The 11,089-nt window shown below is 42.0% G+C and overlaps 1 protein-coding gene and 1 non-coding gene across 2 annotated transcripts in view; both read left to right on the top strand.

Moving 5' to 3' along the window:
• Window positions 1-211: 211 nt before the first annotated feature.
• The window catches only part of LOC100774296 (ATP-binding cassette sub-family G member 3), a 42,192-nt gene continuing 31,314 nt past the window's right edge, over window positions 212-11,089 (top strand). Inside the window, exons 1-5 of the mRNA XM_027387699.2 lie at window positions 212-546; window positions 6,396-6,617; window positions 8,862-8,921; window positions 9,538-9,652; window positions 10,179-10,331. Coding sequence (XP_027243500.1) covers window positions 6,415-6,617; window positions 8,862-8,921; window positions 9,538-9,652; window positions 10,179-10,331 — 531 coding nt within the window. The 5' untranslated portion in view covers window positions 212-546; window positions 6,396-6,414. The remainder of the gene's footprint in view (window positions 547-6,395; window positions 6,618-8,861; window positions 8,922-9,537; window positions 9,653-10,178; window positions 10,332-11,089) is intronic.
• LOC113832409 lies at window positions 3,575-3,676 on the top strand. The gene has a single exon (XR_003479685.1). It is a non-coding gene; the product is annotated as a U6 spliceosomal RNA (small nuclear RNA).

Here is an 11,089-nt window from a genome sequence, read left to right as displayed (position 1 = left end):
TGTTTCACAATTGGTCTCTTTGGATATAAAAATTAACTATAAATCAATTTATATTAACTTGGGTGCTTAACAAGTCATAATCAGTGTTGGTCCTTTTCTGTGTCAAGGACAGATTCACATCCTGTTTCTCTCTGACTGTTAACCTCCCCACTCCCCGCCTCCCCTGAAACCGTTACTTTCATTTTGTCTCTTCTGTATGCTGGGTGGTGGCTTGTCCTCCTCCAGCACTGAAAAGGGCAAGATCTAGGGCACAGTTCAGATTGCCCAACTCTCTGGAAGCCTGCCCTGAGCTGGTTAGCCCCAGCCCCATAGCCTCATGGAGCCTGGACCCTATGGTGCTCTGATTCCACATTCCCTTCCCCAGCCCATGGAATCCTGGCCTGCTACTTCCTCTCCTCTCTGGGAGCTGCTCAGTCCTGGCCCCTGAAGGAGATCAGCAAAACAGGCTCCTGGAGGCTGTAGGGCACAAGTCTGAGTCTCAGGCCAGAGCTGCAACTCTCCTCCCATCCTGTGCACAAGCTCATTGGGCCCCTGCATCTGACCCTGGTGAGTGTGGGTAGACAGCGCTGGGAAATCCTTTGTAGCTTCATTTGCAAGAGTGAAATGCAAACTGCTGGTCATGTCATCTGTCTGTAGAGGGAGAGTATGGTGTTTGGGGTGGGTTGAAGATGTCCAACCACTGATCTCCAAATGTGTGAAGGTAAATAAAGTTATGTTAGGTGGATAAAAGTTTTCTCAAGCAGCGAAAAAGAAATTTGTTACCACTGGTATTTTAAGGGATCTGAACAATTCATTATTTTTCTTTATCTCATGATTTAAAATTTCCCCCAAAGTCTCTAGTTTGCTATACAGATAGTCACCAACTTTTTACAACTCTTACTCAGATAATGGGGAAAGAGTTTGAACAGTCAGAGAAATTAAAGGCCAGAGCGACTACATTGTAAGCCTTTCAGTGGGTTGTGTGTCTACAATGCTAGCTTCTTTTCTTTTCCTGTGCAATACTAGAAATGTAAAGGCTCCTCTAGTTTTATAAACAGGGAAAGTTTAATAGTAACACATATTTATGAAGCACCATGTGTCCAGGCCTGGTCATTTGCACGGAAGAGCCATTCTTATGGAATTGGCATCTACCTCTCCAATATTGCAGTCTCTTCAATCAATGTGCATTGAAATGCACACAGGCAGAACCTATTCCTGTACTTAACGGTGGCTAGGTGTCTGTAAAGCATTTGAAAGGGGGATAAATATGGTAAGTGAAAAATAAAATACAAACTAGGATGGAGAATTATTGTGAGAAAGAACATCAGAATGCACATTTAGAAGCCCTCGATGCTGAGCTGAGTTACATTTTCTGTGATTTATTCATTTTTATTTGATGCGTATGAGTGTCTTGCTTGCATGTGTGTAAGTGCACTGCTTGCATACCTGGTACCCTTGGAGGACAGAGAGGGCACTGGATCCCCTGGAACTGGAGCTGCAGACAATGGCTGCTGGGAATGGAAGCCAGGTCCTCTGCAGGAGTGGTGTGTGCTCCTAACTGCTGAGCCGTCTCTCTTGCCCCTTAAGTTGCATTCTTGTGACCCCATGGAGAAGGGGTGGATCCCTTACACAGCTCAGGAACAAGAAGGAGAAACATAGCTGCTTTTCAGAGAAGCTTCTCCTGGCCTTTGCCTGTGAAGGAACATGTCTTGTGTGTGTTAATATGGGATGGTGAGGAGACTCAAAGGAAGGCTGTGCCTACAACCATCCCATGATGCCAGCAGCAGTGCCTATGCTAAGGTAACCTGTAGTTATCATTTCCTTCCCTGATTCTTACAGACACTCTTGATGAACAGGTCTTACTTAAAGATAAACCAAGATATTGTATGGGTTATGTGAATTTCGTGCTTTTTAAGTATTTGGTAAATACTTACCTTATAGCCACATTGCATAATATATGGGAGTACCACATGACATCTTAGTGCATTTGAACACAGTATGATCAGGTTGGGAGCTTTCCTGACACCCCAGACATTCTGTTGACTATTATTGATTTAAGTTTGATTTTTATTTGAAAACTGCATGAAGTAGAAAGTTTCAGAATCAGCTGCTTGAGGAAAATAATTAGGATTAAGATGGATTATGAAAATTAAAGAACTGGAAAGCCTACCTTGCATATGCACACACATACAAGCGTCATTGATATGTAGTAAATTAAAACTTCTTCTCCAAGAAGATTATTGCCCAGGTCACTTCAGGGTGTGAAAAAAAATGAATAGTGTAGATGGCTTTTCTCTTCAGGAAGGCCATTATTTTTGTATAGTTAGCATTATACACCTCACCCCTACAATACACAGTTCTGTGGCTGTGGGTACATTCTGAGGTATGCAATCGTGTTACCATAACCTACCCTGCTTATTTAAGTCCACAGAGCGTTCACTCAGCTGCTCTTGGTCTTTTCAGTGTGTGTTTGTATGTATGTGTGTGTGTGGACGTGTGTGTGCCTGTGTGATCATGTGTGTGTGCATGTATGTGTGTGTGCATGTATTCATGTGTGCATGTGTCTGTGTGTTTGTGCGTGTGTGTTACCCTGTGTGTGGCAATCACAGGATTAAATTTGAAAGTCAGTTCTGTTCTTCCAACCTGCTAAGAAAATCTCTCCTGGACTTTCTGCCATTCTGGGTACTCCAGGTGAGCTGCCCTTTAGCTTCTGGGTAATTCCCCTGTGCTGGGATTTCAAAGGCCTGTGGCTGTATTCGCCTTTTTGTGGTGTTCTTGATTTGAACTCAGACCGACAGTCTTGTGGAGCCAGCTTGTTAACCTGCAGAGACACCTTGCTGGGCCCTGGACAGTTTTCAGAACCTTTTTAGTTGGTATGTGGTTCAGAGAACCAAATCCAGAGAGTTCTATATGTTAGGCAAGTGCTTTGTCAGCCTGGTAGGATTTTAAACATAGAAGCAGTTCATCCGCTAATAGGGTAATTTGACTTTTTCCTTTCCTGATCTCTCTCTCTCTCTCTCTCTCTCTCTCTCTCTCTCTCTCTCTCTCTCTCTCTCTGTCTGTCTGTCTCCCTGACTCTTTCTCTCTTTCTGTCTCTCTGGATTCTATTTATATTTCCCTGAGGATTCAAGCACTGTATTAAATAATACAGTTGAGGAATGGTCATCCTTGGCTCTATCCTGTATTTAGATGAACTAATTTGAGTTATTCCCTATTCAGTATAATGCTGTTGGTAGGATTAGCATAGTAGCCTTAATTTTGTGCAGGTGTGAACTTACTCTTCCTGGTTCGTTTAGGGCTGTAATCAAGGATGAATTTAGTTTTTCAAAGACTCCATCTATTGAGATTATGACCTGATAGGATACAAGAAATTAGCATTCTATTTGTTAAAACTGCTTTACAGCTTAAGGTGTGATTTCTTTTGGCAAAAGACCCATGAGCCGCTGAGGAGGATGTGACATCATTGTTTGTATAGAATATTCTGTAGAAGTCTTCTGGGTCCATTTGATCTACAGCACAGTTAACTCTGAAGTTTGTTGACTTGTGCGTGCCTGGAGATTGTATGGATGGGAGTTGAGTATTAAATTCAACCTATGTGCTTTGGCAGCATACATACTAAACCTGGAATGACACAGAGAATCTTAGCATGGTCCTTGTGCAAGGATGGCACACAAATGGTGAATTATTCGTATTTTCAGGGTACAATTAATCTGATAGGAGAAAAGGTTTCTCCTTAGGAAGGGGGGAGGGAGGTAAACACAGGGGAAGGAGAGATGAATGTAAAATAACAATATGGGTGGATGAAACAGTCCCAAGGAATCACACTATTAACTATTTCCCTAAAAACATTAAAAGCTATAATGCCTACAATTAAGTGTATACATACATAGTTTTGAAGAACCTTTCTCATCTAGGCTGATGGAGCTCCCAAAGACCCCCTCACAAAAACAAAAACAAATATTTGACATGAGAAGCCCTCTTTTGAGTTGTTGACCAGATCTGTCTAAGACACTCCTGAGACACATATTCTCTTGCTATTTCCCTTAGTTATCCCCCCAGAGGTAGAAGGTATTTTCATATTGTTGAAAACACCATGCTCTTCAGACACAGGACCTGGAGGTCCCTGAGCTCTAACTGACTTGGATGCTCCCCCTTCCCGACCTACCCTGCCCTGAGGACTGTCTTTCATGGAACTAGAAGGCACAATGAAAGCTTGCAAAGGAGAGAGGCAACAACAGCCCTACCTAGCAATGACACTCATGAACCAAATCAATGATAACCTGTACATTGGCCCTGTGTGTGTAGGAGTGGCACAGAAGCCTTGGCAGTGACTGTGGTGGTTTGAAAGAAAAGGGCCCCTCCAAGGAATTGGCACTAGTGAGAGGTATGGCAATGTTGGAGTAGGTGTGGTCTTGTTGGAGGAAGGGCATCACTATGAAGGTGGGCTTTGTGGCCTCATATATGGGTGAGACAGACTACTTCCTGTTTGTTGTTTGCATGAGATGTAGCACTCTCAGCTACTTCTCCAGCATAATGTGTGCCTGCATGCCACCATGTCCCACCGTGATGATAATGGCCTAAAACTCTCAACTGTAGGTGAGCCACCCAATTAAACGGTTTCCTTATTAAGAGTTGTCATGGTCATGGTGTCTCTTCACAGTAACAGAAACCCTAACTAAGGCAGTGACCAACTGCATGAGGCAGTTTCAGAAACCAAAGAATCTGCTAGCACCTACTCTGAACTCTCAGGCTCAGCAGTCATCCATCCACAGGAGCCATGTCATTCCTGGTTACAGCAGGCAGGACTGCCTGTCCTCAGGCCTCCACAGCCTGAGCTAAGAATGTCACTCCCACCTCCACTACCATCCCTCATGGCTGCCTACCAACCGGTGCATCCCAGGGCACCATGACACATGCTTGATTATGTTGGATCCCCACCACAGCTCAAACTCAGAGATTAGAGCTCCTGGTTCTAGCGCTGTGAGAGATGGAGTGTGTAGAGCTCACACTGTGCCCACCTGTGTTCCTTGTATTATATAGGACAGTAGTTTTCAGAGTTGCCTTGCCCTGAGTGACTCCATTTCATATAACAGTGGTTTGTTTCATTTGAAAAGCAAATGCTGAGGCAAAATGACTCTGTGCCTTATGTGGGCAAGTGCCCAATACAGAGAATAAAAATAGGTTAATAAATAACTTATTAATACAGATAAATTATTTCTACCTGTAAACATATCAAGCCAGGAACACCTAGACCCATGGATCATTGAAGACCTTGTCCAAGAAAACAATCTCATGTGTCCAAAACACCAGAGCAATGAGTGATGCCATATCCTCACTTGGATCATACTCTGAGCCATCATCAGGCCACCTGATATATGCATCACTACATACAAGGCAGCAAGCTCTCAGCTCTGTCCCCAAGACTTCTGCTTACCATTGTTAAGAGCATTCTTCCAGCCAACCTGATCCCAGAGCCTCGTCAGACCCAAATGAACACACGGATGCTATTTTAGTTATGAAACTGTTGGCTGTTGGCTTGTTCTTATTGGCTAGCTCTGTCTTAATTATTAACTCATCTCTATTAATCTAAGTATTTCCACATGGTCTTATCTTACAGAAGAGACGCCTCACTCACATCCTCTCTTCCCCTGGGCTCACATGATGACTCCTGTCTGCCTAGACTTTCCAGAATCCTCCTTGTCTCCTAGTCCGACCTATCATCCTGCCTCAGTGCTTTATTCATCAACAAATAAGAGAAATATATGTACAGAAAACATCCCCATCATACCCTGATCAGCCTAAATAGAAGTGGCTCACTTGAGCTTGCATTTGTTCACACCATTTATGCCTGGAGTCAGCTCTGTGCTTTGAAGCAATCTGCCCCTTGAACCATCTGTATATCTTCAACTGACACCAAGCCTTGAACCAACTGTGTATTTTGACCAGCCTGTTCCAGAAGAGCTCTTTTCATGTGCATATGCTATGTGATTTTGCACACACACACACACACACACACACACACACACACACACACACACACACACAAATAAGAGATGTGGTAGTGGTGGTCATGTATTCTACCTCTGAACTTACATACTATCATAATATGTTTTCGAAGTAAGAGAAATCTGACCCTTGTCTGTCCTCTTTATCCTTTATGAATTATGAATACCAACATTTATACTCTACTCAATTGGCTCATTTGTTTCTTAGGAATTCAGTATGTAAGGGGAATGTATGTACTCGGTTGTGTGTGCTTCTCATTGTTTCCTTAGGTAATCACAGCAATATGTAGTGTTCACATGGAAAGAATCTGCCTGTGGCTGCACAGTTTAATGCGATCTGTATGTGTAATGTGTTTTGTCATAACATTGTTGGTGTGGACCACCAACTCAATATTGCTGTTCCTTCTACAGGAAGGAAGAACCTCTCGAGATGTCTTCTAATAATGACCCAGTTGCAATCCCAATGATAGAAAGAAATCTCAATGACCTTCCTGGAATGGACACCAGTGGCCCGAAGACATTGACTGGAGAGGCTGTGTTGAGTTTTCATAACATCAGCTATCGAGAAACAGTGCAGAGTGGCTTTCCATTTCGTAAAAAAACATGGGTGATAGAAAGACTATCAAATATCAGGTATGTGCATGAACTAAAAAGAACACTGTATGAACAACTTTTTCAACAACCGTTGACTTATTATAGAAAAGCTGTGTGTGTATGTGTGTGTGCGTGTGTGTGTCTGTATGTGTTACTGTGTGCATATGTGCATTTAATTGTATGTGTGCATGTTCACATGTGCAGATGTGTGGATGCATCGACACACCACGGTACAAGGCCATAAGAGGACAACCTTGAGCTACCCTGCAGCAGACGAAGTGTCTCATTGTCTGCTGAGGTGTATGCCAGGTTAGCAGCCTGCAAGAGTCCTGGGATTCTCCTGTCTCTGTCTCCCATCTCTCTCTAGAGCATGGAGTTGCAGGTGCCCATGACTGTACCCAACTTTATGTGAATTCTGGATGTTTAACTTAGGTCTTCACCCTTGAACAGCAAGTGCTTCACCCATTGAACATTCCCCAGCCTCATCTTCGAGTCCATACAGATAGGCTCATGATCACATAATGAGATGGAGACTAAAAGAACGTAATGGATTAATGACACAGAAAGTTTGTTCTTTGAAAATATAAACAAGCTTGATAAATCCTTAGACAAATTACCAAAACAAACAAAAAAACAAAACAAACAAAAACTCAATTCTGCATAATGGCTGCAATTCAATAAAATTAAGGCTGAAAAAGTAATACAAAAGGCACACTGTTAAAAATCAAGTGATATGAGGGAATATTGCACTACAAATTTGAAAATCTAAAAGAATTGTGTACACATCTGTATACACATCCCCTCTCAAAACTGACCTGTAGGATACAAGAGATGAGATGGAAGCAATGAAGAAGCCCCAACAGCAGAATGTCTGGGTCCTCATTTTTTGCTCAAAATTCATCAAGAGCTACAAAGAGCTAAAACCAATAATCTGCACATTGTTCCATGACATAGAGAAGCCATGCTTTCAACCAGATCCCAGGACAGAGCACACAGAGCAAGATCTCCCCTACAGTCGGCATAGATTCTTCCTCCTAAACCCAACCATTGCCTCTGTTCTTGGGCACTGGTGTTTCTGCTCCTCCACCTACAACCTCCATCACTTTCTTACAAAGAGGGGAATGGGCAGGGCAAAGGGTTGACACATTGTCTGGATATGAAGTAACAAATGGGAACAAAACTAAGTTTTCTATAAGAAATGCCTTTTTTCAATCTGGATATTAACTACTGACATAACTTGTATTTGTGCTGTACCTATTCATCAATGAAGAATGTCCTCTCCAGGAGGACATTCTTCCAACTCTAAACTGAGAATATTCTAATCTCTTTATCGGGGAAGGAAATTATCCTTTGTGTGTGTGTTTATTTAGCTTTTCTATTTTGATTCAGAGGATTTTGTTTTGAGTGTTAAACTTGGTAATGCTCTCCTGTCTCTGGAGCACTTCTTTCTAGTGTTTGGATTTCTACATAAGATGCATTGATTTTGATTTGATTCTATGTTAATAGTAAGGACACATCTACTGATAATCCCATGACTCATTGGTTTCATGTGATGAGGTTTACCAGGCTCCATGCGGGACTATATAAAGATGCTGGTCATCAAACATTAGCAAGAAGCTGTTACATTCTTGACACATACAGGCTGTATGAATGTGTAATTGGAGTCTTCATGGCAACCTGCTACTTGCTTCAAGGACCCTGAACTCAGATGCACCATATTTCAAAAAAGACAAGTCATTTAAATAATAAATTGCATGGCTTTGTTATATCTGAGCCATTTTTCTGATGAGTCCCCACTAGCAATTGATATCTTTTATAAATAATAGACCTCTATTGATATTTTATTTTTCTGTGAGTATTTGCTTATTTTCTGTGTAAAATTTCATTCAACTTCAACAGCATATTCAGTGTAGACACTAAGATAATATAACATTTTTTAAATAGAGAAATCACTCAGTAATGAGGTTTACAAAGTGGAGTCAGAACTAGATTGATAACAGGTAGTTTATTAAAGGATAGTACTCACTCAAGGGAGCCAGTGACCAGGTTTGCACCAGAGCAGGAGCGACCCACCAGATACTTCCTAGTCTACTCAACCAGGTGGAGGAGAGAAAAATGCCCTCGTGGGTGCCTCCCCACTACTTTAAACCCTTGATACATCACTCTGACCATGCCCAAGTGGGCAGGGTCATCGGTACCTGTGGCCAGGCCCAAGCAGGCATGGTCAGCCGTTCCTCTAAACAGGATTTCTACCTACAACCCAGTTTGATTTTGTGTCTGCAGTGGGATCATGAAACCTGGCCTCAATGCCATCATGGGACCTCAGGACGGGAGCAGATCTTTGTGAGTATAAGGGAAAGCATGTGCATGCCCTTTGCATCCAGTTTCCCTGCTGTAAACAACTCTACAGGAATTGTCTAAGTACTGTGTGAGTGTCTATGTGTGAATCTGTCTATGTGCTGTGGATAATGTGCAGGAGGGAGCATTCTCATTTTCTACCACCACCAGAAGTCTTACTAGGTCACTTTCCTGATGGAAAATGATAGAGTGATTGCCATACAGTGTTGGGTAATATTAGTATTTAATGTGGGGAGATAGTATTAAAATTAGAAAGATGAAGGAGAAGTTTCTGAGGACAAGAAAGCATCACCAGGCCCAATTCTTAAAATAGAGCAGGACATTACCTGTGTTAGTCCCCAAGGTCAGATGGCAGGGAGGGGCTGGGCGGTCATGTGGATCATGTCTTGCATCCATAATTCTGGGCTGAATTAGAGCACATACGGAAAAGAAAGGAGTCTGTGTGTGTGCACGCGCATGTGATTTCAGATAAACTTTTGACTTGTTTACCACTTAATTTTATGTCTTACTTTATGCAGAATTTTTATCCTGAATATGTAAAAGATTATAGCTGTTACTGAAGGGAGAAACTAAACTACACAACATACATAACCCTCTCTAGGTTATTAGATGTCTTAGCTGCAAGGAAAGATCCACGTGGATTATCAGGAGATATTCTGATAAATGGAAAACCTCGACCTGCTAATTTCCAGTGTACTTCTGGTTATGTCCCACAAGTAAGTGTTGGTGGGTTTGTAATTTTAGATTCCCTCTGCCTCTGTACGATTAGATGCTCAACTTGTAGATTTGTGTGTTTCCAGTTCATTATATGACACAGTTATAGGCCCAACTTTCTATACACGAGCTTTTTCTAATGACTCATTAGCCTGAGACTGGCATTATTAAATAGGAAGATGGTGATGCGTTGGTGTATGACATCTGTGAATCAGTATTAGTAATTGCAGCTGTGATTTAATTCTATGAAAGACTGCTGTTGTCCAACCTTGCCCTTCCTCTATCTTTCTCTACTGCAAATAATTGCAGGCAGCAGTTACCAAAATCCCTGAGCTCTACATGGAAGGCAAATGGGAGGGGAGTGAAAATGATTGCATCAGGCTCTGTATTTGAAATTAGTAACATTGAAAGCTTATTTTTCAATAGAGCATTAGAAAGAATATTGTTTATATGAAGATTAGGTTACATTTGTTAGAATGATTGTCTTGGTTATAACCGTATTTAATTAAAATTCCATTTAACCTTAAGAATGACATGGTGATGCGCACAGTGACTGTTAGAGAGAATGTAGAGTTCTCAGCAGCTCTTCGAATTCCAACATATGTAACAAGACATGAAAAAAGAAATCGAATTAGTGAGGTCCTTGAACTTCTGCATCTGGATGGGGAGTCAAATGTCAAGGTAACGTGAAGAAAAATCTTGAAAGACTCAGAACAAAATAACTATCCTTGTGTGGATGATATGTTTCCTATAATATGTGTGGTCAAGGTGGCTGGTCACATGATATAAAGAGAAAATTAAGCTGGGAAGCCATCTTAGCAATGGTTAATCCTGGGAATGGAATGTGATTCAGTAGGGAAAAGTGTTCCTTACATGACCATTTCCGTGTGTGCCTCACATGACCATCTCTGTGTGTTCCTTCCATGGCCTTTTCCATGTGTTCCTCACATGAACATCTTCTTCCTTCAGCCTGAAACTCTTCACTCTCTAGAGAATTCGACAAGGGCTTTCTTCTATCTATTGTCTCTTCCCCTACAAGACTTGCTCCTTTGTTGTTTGATTGTATCTGGACTGACATAGGATGAGAAATGGGGGACTCTGGCTCTGTGATTCACTCAGGGTTGATTTCCCTTCAGGGTTGTACTTGGCCTCTTCAGCATTTACTTTTACTTGGTTTGTGCCTGTTATTTCCAGTAGCCTTTCATTCGGTGTTTTTATCCTATCCTGTCTGTGGTGACTAATTTTAACTGTCAAGTCGACACAGTCTAGAGTCACATGGAATCATCTAGCAGAGTCTCTATGAGGAATTGTAGTCAGGGTGCCTTGAGGGCATCTCGGTGTGTGAGATGTAGAAAGTGATGCAAAAAGACCCAGCCCATCATAGGCCGAACCATTCTTTGGGCTTGGGTCCTGATTAGCAGGAGGATGGAGAAAGTGGA

This window comes from Cricetulus griseus (assembly GCF_003668045.3).
Source record: "Cricetulus griseus strain 17A/GY chromosome 1 unlocalized genomic scaffold, alternate assembly CriGri-PICRH-1.0 chr1_1, whole genome shotgun sequence".
NCBI lineage: Eukaryota > Metazoa > Chordata > Mammalia > Rodentia > Cricetidae > Cricetulus > Cricetulus griseus.
Note: the sequence above shows the minus strand (reverse complement) of the source record. Positions and strands in the feature narration are given on the sequence as shown.